This window comes from Malus domestica, chromosome 14 (assembly GCF_042453785.1).
Source record: "Malus domestica chromosome 14, GDT2T_hap1".
Classification (NCBI taxonomy): Eukaryota; Viridiplantae; Streptophyta; class Magnoliopsida; order Rosales; family Rosaceae; genus Malus; species Malus domestica.
This window is the reverse complement of record NC_091674.1, coordinates 24,915,169-24,942,972: the sequence shown is the minus strand read 5'-3', so window position 1 is coordinate 24,942,972 and position 27,804 is coordinate 24,915,169. Positions and strand designations below refer to the sequence as shown.

Genomic DNA, 27,804 nt, shown 5'->3' with positions numbered 1-27,804 from the left:
AGGTAGGATGCCAAAATATATGAATGAAAGAAGACGAGAGAAAACGAAACCAAATCTTCCAACTCGTTTCCAAAATCCAAATCTGCCATTATTCCTTCCTAAAAACTCCCAACAAATCAAGACATCTTTTTTCCCCAGTAAAAAATGGGTAGAATGCCGAAATAGTCCGAGGAGAATGATATTTTACAATTCTAAGCCGACCCTTCTACCTAAGATTAAACTTTTCTTTTTACACACAAAAATTTGGATTTTCCCCTGATTCATACATCCCCCAGCCATGGGCAAGATTGGATCGAATCCAGTTATGTTCGAAATTCCACCCTTCATTTCCCTTGGAGAAAGTATGAAGAAAAAAAAAATCGTTTCACATAACACAAGCTGGAAAACCCAACCCAGAACTCAATTTCTGTTGCTGGCAATTCTTCTCCGGCTAAGTCGATCTTCTTCCCCTTTCAGGAAAGAGATGATACTGTGGCCAACAACTCCAAATAAAAGTATCCCAAGTCACTGCCCCACAGCACCTCAGAACCCCCATTTTTCTGTTCCTCGGTTGGTACAATAACGTGAAGAGAAAAACCGATCAATCGATCTCTCCTTCTTCAACGTCTTTTGCTTCAACGTCTTTTGCTTCAACACCATTTGCTGGTTCTGGTTCTGGTTCTCGTTCTGCTTCATGTTCAGGTTCTGGTTCCCTTTCCGGTTTTGGTTCTGGTTCTGATTCTGGGGCACTCTGGGGAGGTTCAATTTCTTCTTCTATATCATCATCTGTCTTCATGAACAAACCAAGTTGCTCTAAGGGATTACTACCCTGTAGCTTAAAACTACCAAGCCGGGCAAGCTCATCCTGAATATGCTCCGGGGTGGTCTCCTCCGTGAAAATTGGCACATGTTCATCAACAACTGCCCTAAACATTTCTAGATCTTCTAGAACCTGACTATTCTCATTAATTTCAACAGTCCTTTCCATCTGCACAAACCCAATTATCAGCTGCAGTTTAATTAAGAGAAGATTTGTAGAATTCTTCCACCAACATAATGATATTCTTACCATTTGCAGTGCCTGACGTGCGGCTTCTCTTTCTAGTTCCCTCTGCCTTTTCGCTGCGGCTGCAACTTCTGCTTCAGCCTTCTTTCGAGCTTCTTCTGCAGCTTTGGCTTCAGCTTGTAAGCGTGCTTTCTCTAATGACGCCCAAAGTAAAATTGAATATTTAAAACAATCAATAAACTGTTGACCACCTTGATTTCTGGTGCACGAAATGCAGACCTAATCTCAGATAAGATAACTAGAGTTTTGAAAGCCAAACCTTCTTTTTGCCGCTTTTCAAGTTCCTCTCTTTCAATTCGCAATTTCTCGGGATCCAGCTTTTCACCCTGTACCATAAATATTAGACGAGAACTGACCACATCTCAAACGAAAAAAACACAAACAAAATTTTGGATGCATACATCAAGGAAAAATGCACCGAGCATGGAAAATGGAAACCAACCTTTTCTAGTGCCTTCTCTCGGGCTTTTAGTATTGTGTCAGCAAATCTATTCCTCAATAAAGCTGCACGGTAGAGCTTATCGGGGGAGACTTGCCTCTCAGTTGGAGCACTCTCCCCTACGATGTTACAGCATGACTTGTAAGATGGTACCCCAAAATTACAAGCAGAAAAGTTCTCTTGATGATTATTCATGCTTACCCTCTCTATGTCCAGCCTCCTCAACAGGATTTGGTTTAGACAGGGCATCCTGCTCTAGTGGGGCCACCCAATTTATTGAATCTACTCAAAATTCATGACAATGGCTTTTAGAGAACTTCTTAACTACCTAATTCAATAATAGAAAAAATGCGACATAAATCCAGAACTCACTATTTCCAATTTCTGAATCCCCAATATCACTTCTCTTTTGGTCTGAATTTGCTCCAGTACCCAGATTTTCCTGCCAAATGAAGATGTCAGAATTTTTTCCACAACTCACAAACAAACAGGAGAGAATGGGGAAGTGACAGAGTACCATACTAACTACATGCTTAGTAAAGTCACATATATTACAATAAATATCCAAGGCAGAAGAACCAGTTTATCAACACATTTCAAAATATTACAGTATACCTTTCCTCCACCAATAGAAGCTGGAGCTTTAGCATCATCGGATTCACTTTCTGAAGAACTGCCAGAATCAGAATCTGTGAAAATTTCTATCATGTCAGCAACAAACACCCGAAATTGTAGGAATGGGGATGATTATATTTGGAATAATATGCCGGAACCTATGGAAACATTGTGATAACAAAAAGCATCTTATAGTTTCAAAGGAGGCTAGACAAATGTTCCTGGAATCACTCCTGCGGCTCATCAAAACAAGCCCAGCTAGGAAGATCACCAGTAACACAATAGTTTGATTCAGACCTAATAAATATCATAAGTCTTGTAAAGCAACTCATATCTTGTATTTGTAGCTTTGAACATTGAGCGAATGTGCATGCATACTTGTCTGAACGTTTATTTTAAAATCGAAAAAAAATTAAAAATGGAAAAGTCCTCGAATACAAACTTTTTTGTACGCTTCAAATTATAGTATCACTGAATTGAAGATATATACTAAGGGGTGAAACTAATGAGGTTACAACAAATCCACCCCATGATATACCATATTGCCCTAAATTTGTGTCTAGCATCATTGTAAACTTTTAACATATACATGTTTTCAGTTTAAAAGACACTTTTATATTGTAAACATACTAATTTCTCTACCCAGAGGACCATATCATAAAATTATTCAGACAGCTTAATCAAACATCTCCAACAACACATTTATTATCGCTATCAAGACTTTTCCATGAAGCCCCGGTTACCAAATGAAGTCAACTATACGCTCAAAGGGAGAAACACCTATTTCTTAACTAGAAGGATATAACTTCAGTTACCCTTGTTTCCATTTTAAAGTGGACATAGTTCTAACAAACTACAAACCTTTTTAAAGTGGACATAATTCTAACAAACTACAAAAAAAAAAATAAAAACACAAAACCAGCATTTCAAATGCGATGAATGTAATATGGTTAAATGACAAAAACATGAGAACTTAATTTTATTTGTGTTTTCATTTTTTTTACCTTAGTACTAACTCTCACTATATTTCAGGAGTGCTACCAATCCACCCACATGTCCTATTTCCCAACCACATATTTATAAGATATGGATAAAAGGTGGTTGGGAATAGGAGCACTCAGATACCATTTTTCCTTAACCAAATTTCGTAGATCACTACAGCAATGCAAAACAAACCATTCGAGGAAGCAGGATAGCTAAACAATAATAGAAGACAGTCGAAACTACTTTCATGGTTTAGAAAGACAGTGATAACAATCAGACTGCAACTTCACACTACATTCAATGGTCAAGTGAGATGGGATAACAATCGCAGATTGCAATGTTAGTCTCACACTGCACAACAAACATCATGTGCGTGTGTGAGTATAAGAGTGAGAGTGAGAGAGGAAGAGACAAAGACGGCATTTAGTACAGAAGCAATGTTCCCATCAACCCAATGCAAGAAGATCCTAAGACCAACAAACTCCACAATCAGAACATTGAAAACAATTAAAACCACATATATGAGAAGTGTGGAGAAAGACAAACCACTAGATGAAGAGCCTGAATCACTGCTGGAGCTACTTGCGCTACTGCATTTACTGTTTCTGTGAGCTGCATCTTTCTCTATCTCTACTGGAGGAAAGCTTGAAACAGGAGCGTCATTCCCCCCAAGAATATCCACATCCTCATCAATTGGATCATTGCCTGAGTACATAATGTGATACCATTTCCACTGTTAGAAATAAGTTTGCGCAAGAAATTTTTTTGAACAGTTTTAACATTTAAAAATTCACAGAGCTGTTATTGCAAATGAACCTTTGCAGGGTTGCATTGATGAGTTGCTAAATCCCGAGTCGTTAATAATCTGCAGACACCAAAGGAGTACAATAATAAGAAATCGATGCAAAAGTTGGGTTGAGAAACTATTGAAAACATCCCCGCATTAAAATATAATTAAAAGATGAACATACCTCCATTTCACAAGGTTCAACTTTCTCCTGCCTTTTCTGTTTCTCCAAAAGATGGTCATCCATAAGCTTCCGTAAGGCGAACAAGGTATCATCGCTAAGGGCATCAAGGTCGATCTCAATCTCATCCTCGTCAGTTTGCCCTTCACTACTGCTATGCTCTTTTAGGAAATTAACAATATTTTCAGGCAATTCTCCCAGCAAATCATCCAGCTCCTGAGTGAGTTTAACCTTCTCCTCAACAGTCAAGATGCGTTTAAAAGATTCAGGCCTGATAGCAGTATCAACAGGTGTACTTTTCTTCTTTTTTGAGGGTGGCAATAGGGCAGTATTGGTTTCTTCACGAACAGCCGGTCTTGCTCTTGAAGGCAAAGACTGCAAACCAGTTGTTCCTGGAAGCTTCTTCTGTATGGCTTTCCATCTCTGCTCAAAATATTTACTGAGGGTCTCGGCCATAATGTGATACTCATTTCCAGGAGGGTTGTAAGTCAAAGCATTTGAGAAAGTAAGCCGCACATCAGCAGCAAACTCTAATGGAGAAGAGTAAAGGCCTGAATTCAACTTGCTCTTCACAGTGCCCAGATCCATTGGATGCTTAATGACCGTAAAATAATCTGGTATGTTCAACTTCACCACATCAACTGGATTCTCGAAAACCCAACCAAACTGATGTTTAATTAAGCGGGTCAGCAATTGTTCGCATTGTTTCATCAACGTAGCATTTGAATTGGTGGCTGGAGCCAATGGCCTTGATGGCTCCAAAGGTTTCGACATGCTTTTTTTCGTGCGGCCACCATTACGCCCAGGAGGAGCCTTTCTCTTACCTTGAGGCGCAGAAAATGCTGATGATGTTTGATATCTATCGAGTGGAGGTTTCTTTTTCCCATCACTGCAACTCCGAATATCACTAGATGGGGATAGTACAGCAACACTGGAACTCATAGTAGCAATTCTCCTCTGAAGAACCCGTACCTGTTCAAGTTCCAATTGCAGCCTCAATTCCAAATCCCTCCTTTCAGACCGCGACATCCGCGACAACGGCAATACTTGCATTGGCACCCCATAACCATCATAACCATCCACATTCAAACTAATGGATTTCCTTTTAGGCCCACATGAATCCTCCGAAGCTGTCATTTCTGTGTCTACGCGTCCTGAGCTTCCAAACCCCTCCGATTCAGCCAAGGTCTCAACAGCATGCCGGTAATCTGGAACAAAACCAGACAACTGCCCTTTAGAGTACTTCCGTGACTTTCCCATCATCTGCGAAAGAAAACACTTCCTTTCTTTCTGTCCAGTGAATTCTATTGGAACAGTTGGTGCCATAAGATACACTCCCAATTACTGCACATATCAGCTGTAGCCTGTAGCAATTAAGTTTAGTACCTCAATGTTAAATCCAATGACACCCAAAATACAAAAATGTCCAAATTTTCGCCTTCGGGTTCGAAACCTAGAACCCCAAATTTCCCAATTAACCAAATTGTTGGTGCTATATCTTTTCTGTTGTCAAAGGCCAAAAAATTTCAGGTTATTTGATGTCCAAGCAAATGCTCGAAATTCAAAATTCGCAGTTGTACAAGTTGCCAATATGCAAATCAACAAACAATTTCTGACAATAATCTGAAAATCTAAGCAAATGGGAATGTTCAAACACTCGGATTCGACCCACTACCCCCAAAAGAAAGCAGCTTTTTTTTTTCCGATTGCTCAGATCGAAAGCTCCTTCAAGAAATAGAGAGCCCAACAAAAAAAGCAACGAAGGATAAAAGGAATTCAAACACTTACACGAGCAAAACCTATACTCGGGTCTCTCTCGCTCTCTCTATAAACCCCCAAAGCCGAAAACCCTAGATCGCAATGATTAGGGCAAAACCCGAAGCTAAAACAAATGCGCGGGAGGAGAAATTGAATGCGATTGGTCAAACAAAACCCTATATTCTCCTTCGGAGGATCCCCAATTCAAAACCTGGATCTCGTCGCGGGAGCCGTTTAGGCGCGCGCCTCAGAAACCCTAGAAAGCCCTTTCGTCGGGTAGAGAGAGAAAGAGAGGAGAGAGAGAGAGGAAGAAAAAAACGAAGAGAGAGAGACTGAGAGAGGGTTAGTTGGGATCCCAAGCCTTGGATGAGTATGGGCTCTCGCTCTCCCTCGATGCCTATATATAAAGGCCCGCGAGGCCTCATCGCCCGCCGCTAAAAAGGAATCTTAGCCGTTGATCATCCACTTGGACGATCCAACGGTCAAAAAATGAATAAATTCGCACACGCAAGGTTCAGATCTGACGGCTTTGTTTTACCGTGTACATCGTATTGATTAATTAAACATCCCAGCCCATAGGCCCATTAAAAAACCCAATTATTGAGAATACAATCATATCTCACTCCCTCGAGTAGAATAACAACTCACACTCGCCCTTCATTGGCTAAAAGTCTTCTAGAAATTCGGCATCGGACACGTGGAAGTATCTACGAGCGAGTAGTGATGTAATTATGTAGAGTTGAGAGCATTGTTTTGGAGAAAATGGGAAAGTTACCGACGGTCTCGACCACGTGTGATATTTTGACTTTTCACCGCCGGATGACGTAGGAAGCGATCTACTGCTTCCACATGTGGTAGGTTCGGACTTCCAGCTCACCGTTTCTAAGGTGGATGCAAATTTATTCGATGCAGCTCTCAATGAACTTGTGCTAAATGGGCTAATGGGCCAAATCTATTTTACAAACCAAATAGGAGTTTTTGTGTTCTGTTGTAAACGGTGTTTAAAATATCAATATAGGTGGAAATATCATTAAGAAAATTTATAGAAATATCAAGGAATATATTGATATCGGTTGTCTTATATGAATATTATACAATTTTCAATGGGATGGGTATCAACGCATTCACATTTAGTCAAAATCAATGAAAATTTTCTAAAAGAAATTTAAAAGTTTAAAATCTGCAATGGGTTCTGGCTACATTTTGTACCGAATCAGTAAATATCATCGCGATATTAATTTATTTTTCTATATCTCGTCGGTATAAGGTGAAGTTTGCATTTCACCCCTCTTTTTATATCGATCATTGATTTTTCAAATATTTCGATGGAAATAATAAATATTAACAATTTTGTGAGTATTTTAAGCACTGGATATAAGTGATATTGAGAGGGGGGAAATGGAATGCAGAACTTTGCATAGATGGACATGTAATTATAATTGATTATAATAATTGAGGTAACAAGTACGTATTGTTGGGTTTTTGGCTCAAAATTAGGATGATGCTAAATTAGGTTTGTGTTACCTATTTGGTTTTGGTGTCCTATTTGGGTTTGGTTTTGACTTCTTAGTTAGTTTCCTTGGTGGAGAGATTTTGTTAATTACATATTTGATTAGGATTTGGATTTATTTCCTATTAGGATTCCTATTGTAACCTAAGTCCTATGCACTATAAATAGGACCTTAGGGTTAGTGTATTCAGTGTGCCTCATCATGGTTTAGAGAGCTTTTCTCTATTTTGGTTTTGGGTGGAGGTCACCGTTTAGAGTCATGAGTGTGGCAAATTCGTGGCTCATTCGTTTGGCAAATTGGATGAGAGTCAATTTGTGAGTTTGTGAGTTAGAGAACAATTTGGGAGAATCTTCTCCGTTAGGTTTGGGTTATCTACTCGTTTGGTTTAGGGTTTGTAATTTGTGGGATTTGGGTTGTGAGAGTTTAAACACTCTTTTGTAATCTCCGTTTGTTTAGTGAAATTCCTCGCCGTGCTTCGTCCGTGGAGTAGGCTTTATGCCGAACCACGTAAATCTCTTGTGTTAGTTTGAGATTGTTTGTTTTAGCTTTCACCTACGACGTTGATATTCGATACTTTGTTATAATTCGCTTCCGTTTGCGCATAAAAGTACAACACGTATTAATTGCCACAAAAATGAGGTCAAGCTCAGTTAATATGTGTCAACGATCATTAGAGAAGATCTTGAGTTCAAATTTCATGTATGAAATTAATTGGATAAAAATATAAACACTCATTGGGAAAGTGCTCTGTATGTTTGGGTTGCCCACATTACAATTCATAACTTTCAACCCCACAACTACTTTGGGCTCCTTGAAACTGAATAAATAAATTGGGCTGGGCCTTCTAGTGTGCATAGCAAGATGGTCATATCTTTATGGGCTGGACCTCCTAGGGTGCATAGCAAGATGGTGCATATCTTTATGGGCTGGGCCTTCTTGGGTGCATAGGAAGATGGTGCATATCTTTATGGGCTTTGCTCTGACAGTGTTTAATGGACCCATAAAACCTAGTTTTTCAAATTTCTCTAAATTAATACTCTTTTTTATCCAATTTCATTGAAAAAAAAAAACTTTTGAAGAGTTTTCAACCAAAAAAAAAAAAAAAAAACTAAGGTCCATGTTGTCTTCAAACACTAGGCGCTCATTTCTAATTTTTATATATATATATATAACTAAATGAGAGGAGGGTTTGTCAACCTCTTTTCTAAAATACCAATCATATTTTTATTTTTTATTTTTTATCCTTACCTACAATAAACCACATTTATATAAATCAAAAGTAAGACAGTAATTATACTGATTAAAACAATATTAGCCTCCTGCCATATGCGTTTTTTAATTTAAAATTTCAGTTTATTTTTGTTTCAGATCTAATTACATATTCTTTATTTCTAGTTTTGTTCTAAATTAACAGATGTATGAAAGTGTTACAGAATTATGACTTTAGGTACCAAACTGGGATAAAAAAACTTCAAATGTTGAAAATAAAAAAACTTTAACCCTAAAAAAATCACTATTTTCACAAATTCAAATATAAAATTTACCTTTGATTTTGTAGGTGGTGGTTTGCAGTAGGAAGGAGAGAGATCATTGATGGTGGTGGTGGCTCATGAAAAGAGAGTGATGGTGGTGGTGGTAGCTCACGGACGAAAAAAGTAAGGGTGTTGGTGGCCCACGTCGAGAGAGTACGGTGGTGGTGGCTCACAAACATAGAGGATAGAGAGAGTACTGAGAGACTTGAGAGAGAACGATAAAGAGACGAGAAAGAGAGAGAGATTTCCAGGTTGAGCGGCATGGAGGAAGAAGAAGTACTCTCAAATTATAACATATCAGACATTTGACCAATGAAATGATTCGTCGAGCAAAGGTTTAAAAAATATGACGTGTTCAAAACCCTAAAATTTCGTCGGGCAAACTTCAAATGTTCGTCAGCCAAATCGCTTAAAACAGTTTAATTTTGACGAAATAAAGTTTACCTAATGAAATTTTGGACATTTAGTTGGCCAACCTTTTATTATGGGGAAAAAATTTTATTTGGGGAAAAATTTTAAGGTTTTCCCAACGAATATAACAGTGTTGCTTGACGAATATGTGTATGGTTGCCCAACGCGACTGGCACCTATTTTGTTGGGCAAACATCAAAAATTAATTTTTCCTTACTTTTTAAATTTATTTCACACGATTGAAAGATGATCAAATTTGATGATCATGTACTCTTAATTACGGTTCTTACAAAAATCAAAATTAAAGGTTACATAGCTATTAAATCACTATTTTTCGTTTGTAATCGTCGAAAGATTTTGTCCCATTACCTAATCTTTGAACATATGTTTTTGGTGATTTTTGGCGTATGCGATCTCCGATAAATAAACAAATTCGATGGTTGGATATTGCGTAGAATGTGTATCTCATCAAAACAATATATTGAATAAACACTTGGAGTTTATTCTATACTTCCATTAAGTATAACATAATATTTTGTGGTATTCACTAGTGTAAATATTTTAAATTAATGATCGGGTTCAGGTACGATCTCACTTTCCTTTGCCACTCAGGTGCACGGCATTCGCCGTGCTTAGGCCCCTTCTTCCCTTCCCTAATGAAAGAGTCCACCACCTGCCTTAGTAGTCTCAAATAGGGCGTATGGTCAAACGTATGAAGAAACCAAAACGTTCACCTTTTATGCTTAATGAATTATCATTCTCAAGCAAAATTTTATCGAACAAATGATAATTTGTAGTGGTGATCACAATATAGCATATGGTCATAAAATATTTTGTTGAAGAGGATATCTCGGATTGATTAGTCAAACATTGTAAATTATTCATTAGAGATTTACTTCCTTATTTAGTTCTCAGTTAGCCTTGATTATAGGCAATATAGTAGGATTGTGATATGCACTGTGTGTATAAAGATATAATCTTGTTGTGCGAATAATCAAGAAAGCAATTTCATAATATCTAGTTTCTTTAAATGGTACTAGAGTGATCAAACTGGGAAAAACACAAAACAAAAAAATACAAACCTTAGCAAACATAGCTATGGGCGACAAACTGGACAAGTCAACCTCTTCAGGCATGACTTTGTATCAAAAGTAGGAAGACCCTAATCACCTACTCTACCTTCATCACTCGGATCAACCTAGTGCAATACTTGTGCTGCAGCCGCTTGTGGAATATAACTATGGTACATGGGCTCAATCCATGACCATGGCCTTGATGGTCAAAAACAAATTAGGGCTTATTGATGGAACAATCAAGAAGCCAAGTGATGAATAGATTGAAGAACTACAACAATGGAACCGATGCAACAACCTGGTGAAAGCGTGGTTGCTTGGTTCCATGTCCAAGGAGATCTCGGGAATTTTCATACACTGCAAGGATGCAAGGCAGATGTGGCTCGACTTGCAAGAGAGGTTTTCTCATGTGAACATCGTTCAACTATTTCATATAGAGAACGAAATCCATGACTGTGTGCAAAATAATATGACAGTAAGCTTTTATTTTACTAAACTTAATAGTCTTTGGGATGAACATGATGTCTTGTGTTCAATCCCGACATGCCGTTGTGAGACGAAGAAAGAGATAACGTCATATATCAAAATTGAGAAAATGATGAAGTTCCTCATAGGCTTAAATGACTCGTATGCTACATTTTGTAGCAACACTCTGTTGCTAGAGCCTGCCCACTGTAAACAAAGCCTATGCACTTGTCATTCGACATGAGAATCAAGCCGGAGTCTTGAGTGGAAAGAACATTGTCCAACCAGAAGCAGCTGTGTTCACTGTGAAGGGTGCTGGTCGCGAGACTGAGTCTGACGATGATGTGCAGCGTTGTGGAAAGTGCAACAAGACAAACCACAATACAAAGAACTGTCGTGCTCACCTTAAGTGCGCCTTTTGTGGCTGGAAATGTTACACCTTTGACTTTTATCGCAAGAGAAAAGCAACTGCTGAAAATGAGTCAAGTCGTTCCCTTTCTTCCAAATGGAACTAGGTTACATCACATGACAAAAAGGAGGCGATGCCCATCATTCCTTTCTCTACGGAGGATTGTAAGCAATTTCTTCAAATGTTGAACAAAAACAAGTCTTCATTTGCCAACCAAGTCGGTAATTCTTCAAACGTTGAAGAACTTTCAGGTAAAACTTTCTCTTTTACATATAATGGCAAGAAAAAGTGTATGTATCTTGGATAGTGGTGCTACGGACACGCGTTCAAGGCAGGTTGAGAATCACACTGTTGAATTACCAAATGGTTCATTTGCCAAAGTTACCCATATTGGACAAATAATCTTCTCACCCAATCTCATTCATGATAATGTCTTATGCGTACCACCTTTTAGGTTAAATTTGATATCCATCAGCAAGTTAGCATATGACTCATTCTATTAACCATTTTTGTGTCATACAGGACCTACGCTCGGGGAAGATGATTGGGATGAGAATTGAATGGAAGGGGCTTTACTACCTTGACCCACCTAAGAAAGGAACATGCAATCACGTTCAAGTCACTTCTCCCAACCTTTGGCACCAACGTCTTGGACATCCCTCTCCAAAAGCTTCTTCATTATTTCCCTTTTCCAATAATAAGTCTTGTGTTTCCAATATTGTTTGATTTGTCCATTAGCCAAACAAACAAGATTATCTTTCCCATTAAGCTCAATTTCTAGTAAATCATGTTTTGAGTTAATACATATTGATATTTGGGGTGGCTATCAGGTTGCATCTCTTTCAGGTGCCAAATATTTTCTCACTATTGTAGATGACCATACTAGGATCACATGGGTTTATTTGATGGCATAAGTCAGATACACGAGAACTCTTAGTTCAATTCATTCACATGGTTGAAACTCAATTCAATGCTAAGGTCAAAATAGTACGAAGTGACAATGGTCCTGAATTTAAACTTGAAAGTTTTTACGCTTTCAAAGGAATCTTACATCAATCTAGTTGTGTTAACACACCCCAGAAAAATGGTGTCACCGAACACAAACATCGGCACTTACTCAATATGGCTAGAGCGTTACTTTTCCAAGCTTCTCTTTCAAAATGTTTCTGGAAGGATTTAATTCTTGCTTTGGCATACCTTATCAATAGGACACCAACCTCTCTTCTCTAAGGGAAAACACCATATGAATTTTTTTTTCAAAGGGAACCAAACTATTCTCACTTAAGAATTTTTGGTTGTTTATGTTTTACATCCACTCATGCGCAATGACCTTCCAAATTTGATCCCTGTGCAAGTCGTTGTATTTTCCTTGGCTATCCTTATGGTCAAAAGGGTTATCGACTATTTAATCTCACATTTAAGAAGGTATTTGTCTCACAGAATGTTGTGTTTTTTTAGGATCAATTCCCTTATCAAAATCATGATCTTTCCACTGTGCCACACTTCACTTCACACCATCCCACTTCACCTTTAAAATTTACCATGAACTCCTTTCCCGAGTCCCCTCATTCCGCCAAACTCTCAAAAGACACTTCTCTTGATTATCCTCGTCCTTCTAGCATCACACCCCAGGATCCTGTTTTTCCATCACATCTCTCCCTAACCTTGGTTCCTTCCCTCGACACCTCTTTTTCTCCACCCCTACTCAATCTTCCACCTTCTGCTGATCGTGTCTCTCATCCCCTCCGACGAGGCACGCGATCAACAAAACCATCCAATTTTTTGCAGGACTTTCTTGTTGAGGCAGCCATTCTTTCACGTGATGCTCCCACATCTTCCATGAGCATCGTCAAGTCCTCACATACTTCACATTCTCTTTCTCATCATTTATCCTATGGTCGTTTATCTTCTCACCATAAAATCTTCACCACCACACTTACTCTTCTCAAAGAACCTACCAGTTTTCAACAGGCTGTTTAGGATTTACAATGGCGTGAGGCCATGCAGCATGAAATTGCAGCCCTTCAAGCCAACCACACTTGGACTCTCATGCCCTTGCCACCCCCACAGACGTTCCATTGGCTGCAAATGGGTCTACAAAGTGAAGCTTAAACATGATGGCAGTCTTGAATGGTACAAAGCTCGGCTTGTTGCGAAATGATATAGTCAAATTGAATGTGTTGATTATTGGGAAACCTTTGCACCGGTTGCCAAATTGACCATTGTTCATGTCCTTCTCAATGTTGCCTCGCTGCAAGGTTGGCATTTGCACCAACTTGACGTGAACAACGCATTCTTGCATGGTGATTTATATGAAGATGTCTATATGTTTTTTCCTCCTGTATTCAGACGAAATGGGGAGACTCGAGTATGCAAATTAAACAAATCCATTTATGGTTTAAAGCAAGCCTCGAGACAATGGTTTATCAAACTATCAAATGCTCTTAAGGCTGCTGGATTCCATCAATCATGGTCTGACTACTCATTATTCGTCTGAAGTCGTCAAGGTAGTTTCATAACATTATTGGTCTATGTTGATGATGTGATACTCACAGGAAACAACTTACAAGAGATTGAAGAGACCAAGAAATTTATTTTCGTACGTTTCAAACTAAAGGACTTGGGGTAGCTCAAATACTTCTTGGGGATAGAAGTTGCAAGATCAAATAAGGGAATCACTTTATGCCAATGCAAATATGCGTTGGAAATATTAGAAGACATTGGGTTCCTTGGTGCCATTCCTTTGGAACAAAATCTATCTCTCACATAAACAGATGGGGCATTATTAAGGGATTCATCTTCGTATAGGCAACTCGTGGGTAGATTAATTTACTTGACCATCACGAGGCCTAATCTAACTTATGCAGTTCATGTATTGAGTCAGTTCATGGATAAACCACACAAGCCACATCTTGACGCATCACACAAAGTTCTCAGGTACATCAAACAAGCTCCTGGACAAGGAATATTTCTACCTTCAACAGGTTCATTGCAATTACATGCGTTTTGTGATGCTGATTGGGCTCGATGTAAAAACACTAGAAGATCGGTAACTGGTTATTGCATCTTACTTGGTCAAGCACCAATCTCTTGAAAAACAATGAAACAAAGCACTGTGTCTAGTTCTAGTGCAGAGGTAGAGTATCGTTCTATGACCACTACATGCTGTGAAGTCACATGGTTGAAGAACATTTTGAAAGATTTGAGAGTAAACCATGCACAACCTGTTACGCTATTTTGTGATAATCAAGCTTCTTTGCACATCTCTTCAAATCCAGTATTTCATGAACGAACAAAGCACATAGAGATAGACTGCCATGTAGTGCATGAGAAGATTCAAGGAGGGATGGTACGAACAACCTATATACGAACAACAAACCAACCAGCTAACTTGTTTACCAAAGCACTGGGTTCAGTTCAATTTGAAGCATTACTTAACAAGTTGGGTGTTATAAATATACACTCCAACTTGAGGGGGAGTGTTGAAGAGGATATCTCGGATTGATTGGTCAAACATTGTTAATTATTCATTAGAGATTTACTTCCTTATTTGGTTCTCAGTTAGCTTTGATTATAGGCAATAGAGTAGGATCGTGATATGCATTGTGTGTATAAAGATGTAACCTTGTTGTGTGAATAATCAAGAAAGAAATTTCATCTTATCTAGTTTCATTAGATATTCCAAAGAGATCATAGTTAATTTACACGTTTCTTTTGTAAAGGCTTGCAATGTTGCATTTATCAATAATTCGTCGGATAAATGGTAATTTCTAATAATGATTACAATATAAACGTTTTAATTATAAGCTCGACGTGCCTCGAAAGGAGGTGTGCGGTGCTCTGGTGACGAACGCGGCCTGTAGCTGAATCGCTATCGAGATCTGACCGGTTCATCCCTCCTTCTCGAAGCACTGGTTGCGAATCCAGGGATCTGGATCGGCTGTCGTGCTTTACTGGGGAACGGCGAGCGAAGTTTTGTTCCTCTGATGGCTAAAGGGCGAGAGGCTTAGGCGCGGAGATCTGGATCTGATGGAGAGCTGAGAGGAGAAACGGTACCGGTGGCTGGCGCTCATGGTGGTGACCTCTGAGGGGTGAGTGGGTCGCGGATTTTCTGACTCGGCATGGCTGGGGGAAGTCCGAAGGAGGATCTTGAGGAGTTGGGGACACGATTTGGGACCAACCTCATCCTGTCGGAGAAGGAACAGGGAGGCGTGTGCATTGAGAGAAAGGATGTTGAAAGTGCTCTATTAGGGTTTCAGTTCACCCTGATTGCAGAAGTTCTCACTGCGAAGGCAGTGAAAGGGGATGTGTTCGTTAACTGCTTCATGTCCCTCTGGCGCGGACGTGAGAGGGTCTCGATTAGGGAAATTGGAGATCGGAGATTTCTAGCTCGTTTTGCGGGGAAAAGGGATCTGCAAAGGGTGGTTGAGGCGGACATGCCTTGGATGTTCAAAAACGACCTTGTACTGGTGGCGGATCGAACGGAGAGGGGACTGAACCGAGGGACCCCTCTCTCCCTGGGGGTGTTCTGGGTCCAGCTGCATAACGTACCGGTGCTTAGTATGACTCAAGCGGTAGCCGAAACAATAGGAAGTTTGACGGGTGAGGTTCGATCGGTGGACAAATCTGGGAGCCGAGACTGTATTGGAAGATTCCTCCGGGTGAAAATTGGCTTCAATGTTCGCGAGCCCCTAATGCGGGGGACCTTTGTGACCTTTCCCGACGACGGCAAGATCTGGATAGACTTCAAGTATGAATCACTTCCTAACTACTGTCTCATTTGTGGGAAGCTGGGTCACCCAACTAGGATTTGCAAGGAAATTTTGGATGAAAGACCTGACCCAGGAGATTGTACCAAAAAGTGGAATAAGGCATTTGCGTTCCGTAGGTTAGATGCAGTGTCGGACCTGAGAGGCAATCCTTTGGGAGCTGGGCCTAGGAGCAAGGCATCTTCTGGGTCACATGGTGGACGGAGTGGATCGGAGCGGTAGAACGAAGAACTGGGTGGTGGACGACGCTCTGGGCGGTCATCGACGGCGTCAGGAATGGGATGTCAACCCCAAAATTTGGATAGTAGATCTCTGAGCGGCAGTGAGTGCACCGCGCCTTTGGAGGAGGAGGTTATCGACACTGCAACATCACCAAGCAAGCCTAGGTGGTCGTCTAACAAAATGGGACACAGAGACAATGTGCTTGCAGGGAAAATCCGACGGCAGCGGCTAGCTGAAGAAGAGGCGAGATCAGCGAGAGAACAGGCTTTCGATGTAGGTTTAATTGGGCCAGGGGGTACGGTGGCAGCGGGAGCGGAACACGTGGTACTCAACGACCATTACGAGCAGGAGGGACGGGTGGATTCGGTAAGCATGACTCTGAATGGAGACTCTACTTTTGATCTTAACCTTGTACCTGGCGTTGGTGAGGATGGGGACAGTGTGACTGCTAGACGGAGGGAAGCTAGAGATGGTTGGGGGGGCGGGAGTGGGTGCGACTCGGCTAAAGATGATGACCCCTTTGAGCTAGAAGCTATCATTGAAGCGGTAATGAACGAGAAGACAGGCAAAAAGAGAAGTGCCCGAGAGGTGGAGCTGGATGAGGTTAACCCCTGTGTGGAACCTAAAAAATCTAAGCTCAGTAGGAAGACATATGTTGAGGCGGAGGAGACCAGCCGTGAGGGGTCTCCCACGCCCAAATGAGACTACTTACCTGGAACTGTCAGGGTATCGGGGGTGACCTGACAGTTGACAATCTGCTGGAGCAGAATCGGCTTCACACCCCTGACATTGTGGTTTTGCTTGAAACCAAGAATAAAAGCAGTCGATATGGGTATCTTAAGAAACGTTTGGAGTTGGAGTACATGCACGCAGTAGAACCTAGGAGCATTGGGGGAGGCCTCTGTGTTTTCTGGCGGGATGCTTCCCAGGTTACTTTGGTGAAGTCTGAGGACTTTGTTATTGAAGTTAAAATTTGGGATGAGCACAAGATGTGTCACTGGTATTTGTTTGCAATCTACGCAAGCACTGATGAGAAGAAACGGTGGGATCAATGGGGGTATCTCAGCAGGCGGCTTGGGAACAACAGGGGAAAATCTCTTCTCATTGGGGACTTTAATGACATTCTGTGTAATGATGAGAAAGAGGGGGGCAACTATAGACCGACGTCAAGTATGCGAGACTTTAGAGAGTTTGTGGCTCAAAATGAACTCATGGACCTGGGTTTTGTCGGCTATCCGTTTACGTGGCGGAATAACCAGGAGGCGAAGCCTATCCAGCAACGCCTGGACATGGGATTGGCTACTATGGAATGGCAGGACCTTTACCCAGAGAATACAATCAGGCACGTGGTACTGGAAGGGTCGGACCATGCTCTGTTATTTTTATCCACGGAGAAAGTGAAAGCGTGGAAGGGGAGGAAATTCTCTTATGATGCACGATGGAGCACAACGGAGGAGTGTAGACAACTGGTGGTAGAGGAATGGAGAGATAAACATGGGGGGTCACACGCTTTTCGATTTTGTGAAAAATTGAAGGCCCTAAGGCACAGGCTTAAGGATTGGTATCGGGGGAGAGGAAGGAACTCAAAGAAAGTCATCGAGCAGCTGAAAGAGGAGATTAGAACAGCTTATATGTCTACTGAATTTGCATCGGAGGTGGTCAAGATGAAGGAGCGAGAGCTCAGGGCCGCCCATCGAAACGAAGAAGCTTACTGGAGGGTGAAGTCGCGTGCCCAATGGTTAAAGGAAGGGGATAAAAATTCTAAGTTCTTCCATGCTCAAACCCTCAAAAGAAGAAGGTTCAACCAAATCAAGGGGCTTGAGGACGTGAATGGGGTGTGGCAAGAGGACGAAGCAGCGATATCTTCAATTGCTACATCCTATTTTGAGGTCTTATTTAAGTCTAGCAGCCCTGGGTAAATCGATGAGATTGGGGAATGCCTAGCACCACGTGTGACTGCTGAGGACAATATTGCCTTGACGGCAGCGGTGACTGAGGAGGAAATCAAAACGGCTGTCTTCCAAATTCCTCCGATTAGGGCCCCGGGCCCGGACGGATATTCTGGATGCTTCTACCAGGATCATTGGGATACTGTGGGCAAGGATGTGATCAAGATAGTCAAAGCCTTCTGGCACTCTGGTACTATTCTAAGGAAACTTAATCATACTAACCTTGTGCTTATCCCTAAGGTCAAGTGCCCAAGGAATATGACGCAATACCGGCCTATTGCACTATGTAATGTAATCTACAAAGTCATTGCCAAGGTTCTCACTAACCGACTAAAGACGGTGATGCCAAAGGTGATTAGTGATAATCAATCTGCCTTTGTGGCGGGGAAACAAATTCAGGATAACATTTTGGTGGTGCACGAGATCCTACACTCTCTGCTTCATAAAAAAAAAGGCGACTAGACTGGTATGGCTATTAAGCTCGACATGGCTAAGGCGTACGACCGCGTGGAGTGGGTGTTCCTTTTATCCATGATGGCGAAATTGGGATTTGCTCCCCTTTTTTGCAACTGGATCAAAGAATGCATTTCCACGGCCTCTTTCAGTATCCTAGTAAATGGGAACCCGACTGGGCTTGTTCTGCCGAAGCGAGGGCTGCGATAAGGAGACCCCCTATCTCCCTATCTCTTCCTGCTCTGTACGGAAGGTCTGTCCATGCTCATTAGGCGTGGGATTGATCGGGGTGCCCTCCACGGGTTAAGAGTGTCGGCAAATGGAACCCCGATCTCGCACCTGTTTTTTGCGGATGACTCGGTATTATTTGGGCATGCGAGTGTGGAGGAGGCGAGAGGCATGGTAGAGGTGTTGCGAACATATGCCCGCGGCTCTGGCCAAGCTGTTAATCTGTCCAAAAGCTCGATTTTCTTCGGCTCGAAGACCTCGAACAGGGTGAGGAAGAATATTGGCCGGACCATGGGAATCCAATGTAAGTCTGGCTTTGGTAGGTATCTTGGGCTGCAATCTGATTTTGGTCATTCTAAAAAAGTGGTTTTTGAAGAGGTGCGGGACAGGCTTGAATCCCGGCTGGCGGGTTGGGCTGAGCAATTTCTGTCACAAGCAGGAAAGGAAGTTCTAGTCAAGGCAGTGGCCATGGCTATGCCAAACTATGCTATGAGCTGTTTTAAACTACCCATTGGGGTATGTAGAGACTTGGAGAAAGCTATCCGGAATTTCTGGTGGAGGGGGAGCGAGCAGAGAAAGTGGGTCCACTGGATATCATGAGAGCGGTTAATGAAGCAAAAACGAGTCGGTGGGATGGGCTTTAGGGATATCCAGTGTTTTAACCTGGCGTTCCTTGCCAAGATTGGGTGGCGGCTCATCCAGAACCCGGGGTCTTTACTCGCTACTGTTCTGCAAGAAAAATACTACCCTGGGAAGTGCTTTACTGAGGCGGGAAAGGGTAGGAACACGTCGTGGGGTTGGAAGGGCATTTTTGATGCCCGAATGGTGCTCCTACACGGATTGCGGTGGCGGGTCGGGGACGGGGCATGCATCAACATTAGGGAGGACCCGTGGTTTCCTAGGCCCTCTACGTTTAAAGTCAAGCCTTTTGAAAGCCTGCATGCTACTATGGTATGCGAGTTAATTGATTCGGAGACCAGCTCTTGGAATCGTGATCTGATCCTGGAAAGCTTTCACCAGGATGATGTGAGACCTATTTTAAGCATTCCCTTAAGCAAAACTGGGTGCCGGGATCGGATGGTGTGGCACCACAATGCGAATGGGGTCTATTCGGTTCGATCGGGGTACGGAGTGGCTATGAACCTCATGGAAAATGGCGCTATGGGGAAGAAAGGCCGTGGGTCTGCCAGCGACAAACCAAAGAACTGCTATGCTTGGAACCTGATCTGGCAGTTAAAGGTACCTAACAAAATTAAATTTTTTATCTGGCGTTGTTGTAACAATGCTCTGGCTGTTTGACGTAACCTGAAGCGGAGACATATGAGAGTTGACAACGTCTGTGGAGTTTGTGGTACCATGGATGAATCAGAAACACATCTTTTCTTCCGATGTCACCTTAGCCACCTATTCTGGTTCTCATCTCCGCTTCAGTTGAATTCCTTTGCGCTGGCAGGGGCAGACTTCCTATCTAGTTGGGAGTTGTTCGGGGCTCGGGTTAAGGGGAGGGACAATGCGGAGGAGATCATGCAGGAGTATGCCTTTGGGTTATGGAGATTGTGGAAAAACAGAAACGAGTTGGTTTTTAGTGGGGTGCACCGGCAGCCCTCGGAGCTGTTGGAGGCTTGGAGAAGGAACATCACTGAATTCAGAGATGCTACACTTTGCGAGCCTGTGGGAAAGCAGTCTGGGCGCCAACTGATGAGTGCTCCCCTGGACCGTGGGGCTTGCAGATGGAAGAAGCCGGCGTTTGGGATCCTCAAGATCAATACTAATGCTTCGTGGTGCAAGACCACCCTCCGCACGGGGGTGGGCTGGGTCTGCCGCGATTTCGCTGGTCTGCTTCAAGGTGCAGGAGGCTCTGGAGCTGCACTGTGTCATTCCGCGACTGCCGGGGAGGCTGCTGTGATCAGGACGGCCCTCTTGGCTTGCATCGACTATGGGTATGATAATGTTGTTATTGAATCTGATGCCAAAGTGATTATTCAGATGATTAGGCATGAAACTGAGCTTGATTTCAGTATTGAATGTATTCTTGGTGATATTGAGGTGCTAGCGCGTAGGTTGAGGTCAGTTTCGTTCTCTTACGTGCCTAGGGAGTGCAATGTTGCTGCTCACTCGGTTGCTAAGTTTGTTTTCAAGGAAGGTCGGGAATTTGGGTGGGACTGCCTTGGGCCTGAATTTTTGTTTAATATCCTAGCCCAGGATGTAAACCTTTCTATTCGTATCTAATATATTTCTATCTTCGGGGAAAAAAAAATAATGATTACAATATAGCATATGGATGGTCATAAAATACTCCAAAGGGTCATAGTTAATTTACACGTTTCTTCTGTTGACCCAAAAGGCTTGCGATGCTGCATTTCTTCCTAGGATTAGGTAAAACTAAGTCACTGTTCCTGCATACTTGGCATAGCTAAGATAACATAGCCCTGACCCAAACACCAAAGCCTAGCTAGCATACGTGTTACTCTACTTTCAAACTTAAGCTAAAACCCAAATCATTTAGGTTATTGAGAATGTGTTTTATAAAATACTTTAGCTTTAGTTAATCAAATATTTAACTTTTGAAGTTTCTAGGATGGCAGTGATGTGCTGAAAGCTGATTGGATACTGCAGCTGAAATCGTGGCTGGTGGCCTACAGACTTACTAATTAGGGCAAAGCAAAAGCAGAATGTGATTCACTACTGTGCTTTTTGTGTTTTGTCTCCTTAAAGAATTAGGGTCTCTTGGACATCAATGTCAGCAGCCAGTCTATTCATGGCAAGCAACTTTTGGAGCACTTCTCCTCTTCGTTTGTTTATATTTCTTCTTTTATATATATATATATATATATATTCTATTCTATTAAGAGAAGAAGGCTTGTCAATTTTTTGCCTTCTTTTGTTTCAATTTTGTCTAAACTTTTGAATACACAATGTTGACATGAGGAGGGTAAAATAGTAATTTTATATATTTTGACAAAATGACAACCATATCCCTATTTTCCCTATTTTGCTCTCACTTTTGATACACAATATTTACATAAAGAGGGTAAAATATTTACATAAGATAAAAATATGCACTTATTAAAAGAAATTGTCCCACCATCATTTTTTCATACATGTAAGTGAAATCATAATGTTTTTTGGATAGTTTGAATAAACTGAAGCAGTTGCGCTTGAGAAGAACATGGAAGGAAGTAAACAGTTGTTCACACACATAAAATATGTAGTATCTGCTAGTATATGTATATAACCAGTTAAGCAGTTTCAACATTCAACAACAAAATCCTCATATTCATCAAATCTATTTGCTAGTTTGACTCATTGACGAGGATCTAGAGTTGTAGATTTTTTGAATTAGGAGAAGTTATAGACGTCACGTTTATACTGACACGTATGTTTTTATTCTACATATTATAATAGAAGTGACGATACAGTTGATATTTTCAAAGACCTAAGCTCAATACAATTTTGATAAAAATATACTCGTATTAAAATAATTGGCGATTGAGAATACATATGACAGTGTGACAGTAACACTGAAAATTTTCTTTAGGAATTAGATTATATATTTTAGCACAAATGCATTAAATCTGTTGATATGTATGGGTTTATATTTAATTATGGCAACAAATCTACTGGCGTGATATAGATCAAGAGCAGATTCAAATTAAGGACCAGCCTAATTAAATGTCCGCTAAATGATTAAACTAATGGGGTGCGTTTGCTTGCAAAGTTGTAGGGTGCCGTGGAATTGGAATGTGCCATTGTAGATAATGGACAAATATATTGGTATGAATTTATAGAAAAATGAACTGCTGATGCCCCATCTTTGTCAATATTTTTGTCTCATGTATCATGTATGTATGCTTTTGTGAAGAAAACGATTAGAGACACTGATCATACATATTACTGTATATTAATTACAAAATTACATAGATCAAGAAGTTCCAATAGTAATCAGCTAGAACTACGGAGTTGCTCGGTGGTTGGGAACGAATTTCAGGCTCGTATTCTATATGGCACATCTTGATGAGTTAGATTTTCTAGCTCTGGTGAACCATAAGATGATGGCCAAGAGGAGGGCTCAAATGCCTCTGTAAGCTTTGCTAGCTCCAAAAAACTAAATTGACGAAGCGAAACCACCAGATAGTTTTTTTTTTGTTAAAGAAAAAAAAAATCAGCTAGTAATAAACTAGATATTAAGGTGTAGGGGTTTATTAGCATATGGTACCGTTAATGCCAACGTTTTATCTAGAAGCCAGTCGTTAACAAAGGTCACCACCATACGACGTGTTGATGGTTGAGTTTAATTCAACTCGTTATACGAATCTTAAAAAATAAATTCATTAAAAACATGAGGTGTGTTATCCACATATTCAATTTTACTTCTCACACACATTTGATAATTTTTGTCTGTTGATTTTCTTCAATTTATCCAATTCAACGGCCGAAAATTAAAAAAATGTGTGAGAAGTAAAATGAGCTATGTGGATATCATATTCCAAAAACATATAATGTGGTGATAAATCTCACCACCGTTGTGAGCAATCTGTTTCATAATTGCATAACAATGTTGGTATGTATAATGTGTATATGTACATTTCTCGATACTTGTGCTTAGGGTTAAGGTTAAGAAAGGTAGTATACTATATATGATTATTCGGAAAGAAGGGGAAGAGCAGGCGTTTGATGCTTGTTTACTCTTTCAGTTGCGATGGGACGGATGCGACTTCCCTCAGTTGGTTTGGGTGTAGCCCATTTAGATCTCGGGAGACCAACAGGGACTGACAGAAGAATGTTTAAGGTAACTTAAGCATCTTCTCGAAGGATAAGGATTGTCTGCCCTTCACTCTTGGTGCCCTCTTAGTGGCCTCCTGTTTGTATAGTCACAGTTAACCCACGTCAATATTTTATATTACTATTTATTTTTGTCTTATTATATCTATAAAAAATAATATAAAATGTTGACGTAGCTTAACCGTAACCACACAAAACAGAAGGACACCGGAAGTGGAGGGCAAACAATCATTGTCCTACATAACTTTTTCTTTTTCATTATTTTCATGGACAGATGTTGTGATCACTTTAGTTGAAAGATATATGGCCATGAAATGAATCTAGTCGATCAATCATTCTCGATTGTCTTTCAATAACCACGATCAATAAGTAAACAATTAGTTAATTAAGCACATCTCAAAACAATATCCCATTGCGTACTTGCACGTCTATACACAAAACTATATATATATATGTCATTTTCATCAAACTATATATGATAGCTAAGCTGATATCGATATGCTTATACAGCAGACAAATAAATAGTTTCGAACCACCAAGCCTATCGATTTGATCAAATATTTGTTTATTAATTAATGTCATCGTGGACATGCATGTATAATTGTTCCCCAGCACATGAGTCGTGACGTTGATTTATATATTTATATATTCATACCTACTTAGGAAATATTTTATATATTCATACCTAAATTAGGAAATATGTCACTGCGGTCTCCTCAATTAATCAGTTTGCATGCAAAGTCCTGATATTTCTCTACAATCTATCTACAAGTCTTCCCATAAACGTGACATGTTTGGGCCACGTACACTCAATTTCATATGAATTATTTTTCAGAATATTATACTATTTTGGCTTATTTTCCTTTTTTTTTTTGTGTGTGTGTGTGTTATATTTACCTAAAACAATTAGTACATTCATGTAAATTTACTCAATAATTGTATGTATGTGATACATCAATCGTGACAGAGGCCGATGCACACTGGGACTTGGATGATTCTAGGATCATTTGGAGTTCAAAAAATATGTATGTGAAATTCTTCTGAGAACCCTCCGAATGTTTTGTGCGTACTTATTAAGTGTTTTATGTAATACCTGCTAGGCATATCTAGATATGTTGTGTGGACAACATTCGACAACAAGTGTTCAAAGAAATGTCTCAATAGATAAACTGAATTTTGTTGAGCGCTTCGCGCTCTGTTTCTATTTAAAAAACTTGGACCTTTAACACTGGGACCACTCGAGATTCGAATTTTGAATCCACCACTGTGTCACGATGTTTAAAAAATGGACCAATTCAACTAAAGAAGATATGCACAATCATCATCGAGTGACCCAGTGGTTGGAGATGAATTTCAAGCCCGTATTCCACATGACACATCCTGGCTTCGATTCATGGCGATGGTGAATACACAATGGTGGCCATGGAGACTCTGAAATGTCTCTGTGAGTCTTTTTAACCCCTCGAAAAAATGAATTGTTGTGGTAAACCCACCAACTGATTTCTTTTTTTTTTTTTTTTAAAAAGAAGAAGAAAAGAACTAAAGAAGACATGGACCACACTGAGCACATGCATGGCCCCAATTTACTTTCATCGTCATCACCTTCTATAGGATAAGTTGCAGTCATAAACAATGAGATCATCCACTAATATTTCATTGAAGACTAGAGGAGTAGTCTAAATGATTCGGGACTGAAATATAAAACGTTATTTATAGGACATGGCATTCGAATTACATACCTCTTCTAATATTAAGAAGATAAAAAACTACTATAGATAGCTAGCTATAGTCTACCAAATGGTGTTTTTATGGAAAAGTTTACAATTAAAAACCCAGTGGTTACATGTACTTATGAACTCATAACAAACAACTATCAGTTATCTGCCTATACGATCAATATAACTAAGAGTCTTGACAAACGAATAAGACTGTTGAACACTCGAAAGTACTCGAAAACAACTCTAGCTATATCTTGCCTAATTTTCCACCACTCCATTCAAACATACTCACAATTGTGGACCCTATAAACTAACCATACATTTGGATAAGATAAATCAAAGACTTATAAGGAGCTTGACTCAGGATCAACAAGACAAGATAAATGTTGGCCATGCCGAAATTATTGAACGATTTGTCTCTAAGGCTCTTCACAATCAAATGACAGACCTGTAAGTTTAAGCAAAGCTTGGAAGGTTTAAGTACTTTTCAAGGGATTCAAGAAAAAGCCAAGTCTCTCCTACTAAACATTGGACATGTGGCATAATTACAAGCCTAATTATGTGCTTATCGGCTGGTAGTAACAATTGACGTGAACTGGCCCTAACTATATTGGGTTGGCTAGGTCGTTCGTTCAACGAGGAAGGGAATCTTGCTTTCCTAATTAATCTAGCTTTTCAAGTGCTAATTATATTGATCCGATTTTCAAATTAAGAAGTGGATCACACACTCTGCAAAGGATGGTGCGCACGCACGAGATAGCACATTGGTCTTCTAATTGTCTCACGTACCTTAGAGTGCAAAAGATCTAGGAGATAACTTTTCACCTTCTTCCTATGTTTGATTCTAATATAAGTGGGGGTGAATTATGCCTCTAACATTTGTCCCAATTAGAACAATGTTGTGGGAAGAATGTGTCACGACTATAAAGTTAAAAAGCATCATGTTCTTGTCAAAATTAAGTAGTAAACTTTGCACGCATAAAAATATATGAGCGGCATATTTAGAATTTATGAAGTAAAGTAACAAGATATGAATAAACATAAGAAGAACACTAACAAGATTATTTACATAACAATCCATACTAGTGCTAGCAATGGAAAGGTTGTGCTTGGATCAAATAGGAGAAAACAATAATGATGCTATGCATACCAATTACATGTTTTCTTGAAATCACTTTAATTTTGATGTTCATCTTATTGATATATATTATAACTTGCCAAATATATACACCACTATGACATATACATTTAAATGTATCGAATAACAGTAAGGCCAGCTCGAGAATTGATGTATGTTCGAATCATAAAAGCAATAGTCAATGATATGCTCATATTGATGAAGCTATTGTTGTTATAATCAATAATATAGACCAAATACACTTTTAAAAAGATTAGAAGTGGTTCAAATTGTATGCATCGATAGTTTGTCACCTTTTTTTCTTCTTGAAGCACCACATTCACAATAACTTTTATGCATTATTCACATCTTATATTTCGATTTAACATAACGTAACTTATCATTTTTTGCTTCCTCGCAAAGCATCAGACTAATGAGGTCATCTTTAGATTCTTTACACCCAAAGAAAATCTCAAGAGTGAATGTATGAAAATACACTAGTGGTTCATATTTGTTGCCATTGTTTGGTTGGATTTGTGTTGTTTCAATCAATCACTAGCAATCTATGCCACATTCCAACCTTGGAAACTTACAAAATAACGGAAAACCCCATATTACCCCCATTTTTCTCCTGAAAACAACATAAAGAATCAAGTTAAGCACTATTGCGTTGGGCTACTTTTGATATTTTGTTTGTTTTATGTTTAAAGCTAGATTGGGTTGCCTTATTCGATGGATCTCTTATTGGTTTAAACTTGCCTTATTCGATGGATCTCTTATTGGTTTAAACCAAACCACAAGTACCTTGTGATAAGACGCACCGCTCCAACCAGTCATGGTCACTAATTTCCAAATTCGTCTCACAAAATGCGAGGGTATTTCAGTCAAATCACCTTTTATTTTCTCCAATCACCCTTCCTTCCTTTCCTCCAACCACGGAGACAAAACAATACAACAGACAAAATCCAACGTCCAAGATTTGATCACAGATCCACATCACTAGACCATCCACCTGGCTGATACTTTGAATGCCCATTATAGAAACCCTAAACGCATGGGCCGTCGTGTCCACCTTCTCGAAGCCGCATTCAGTCACCAAAATTACTCACTTTTGCCTCTACTCATCTCTCTCTCTCCCATTGGTTCTTCAACGTGGCCCAATCACAACCCTTACCAGATTGAGTGATTTTTCAGTGTGACCAACACCTGGAGTAATACACCAAGTATCACTATACAAATGATGAAATATATGTGTTAAATAATTAATAACTTAAAAAACAAAATTTTCCAGCATTTATATAAAAACATATGGTGTATCACCCGTATTCTTGTTACAATGATAAATTTCTCTACCAA

General features: G+C 40.1%; 2 protein-coding genes across 2 annotated transcripts; one reads left to right on the top strand and one right to left on the bottom strand.

Annotated features, from left to right (window-relative positions):
* Window positions 1–66: 66 nt before the first annotated feature.
* On the bottom strand, window positions 67–6,183 carry LOC103455030 (transcription factor GTE10). The gene is made up of 11 exons (XM_070811888.1): window positions 5,840–6,183; window positions 4,055–5,415; window positions 3,900–3,948; window positions 3,630–3,788; window positions 2,100–2,173; window positions 1,857–1,926; window positions 1,686–1,766; window positions 1,488–1,603; window positions 1,305–1,371; window positions 1,049–1,179; window positions 67–967 (listed from the first exon to the last, which is right to left on the bottom strand). The coding sequence occupies exons 2-11, from the start codon at window positions 5,375–5,377 to the stop codon at window positions 581–583; spliced, it is 2,457 nt and encodes an 818-aa protein (XP_070667989.1). The 5' UTR covers window positions 5,378–5,415; window positions 5,840–6,183; the 3' UTR covers window positions 67–580.
* A 10,716-nt stretch (window positions 6,184–16,899) lies between these two features.
* On the top strand, window positions 16,900–18,120 carry LOC139191246 (uncharacterized). Its single transcript, XM_070811824.1, has one exon. It carries the CDS (start codon window positions 16,900–16,902, stop codon window positions 18,118–18,120), a length of 1,221 nt encoding a protein of 406 aa, XP_070667925.1.
* Window positions 18,121–27,804: the final 9,684 nt, after the last annotated feature.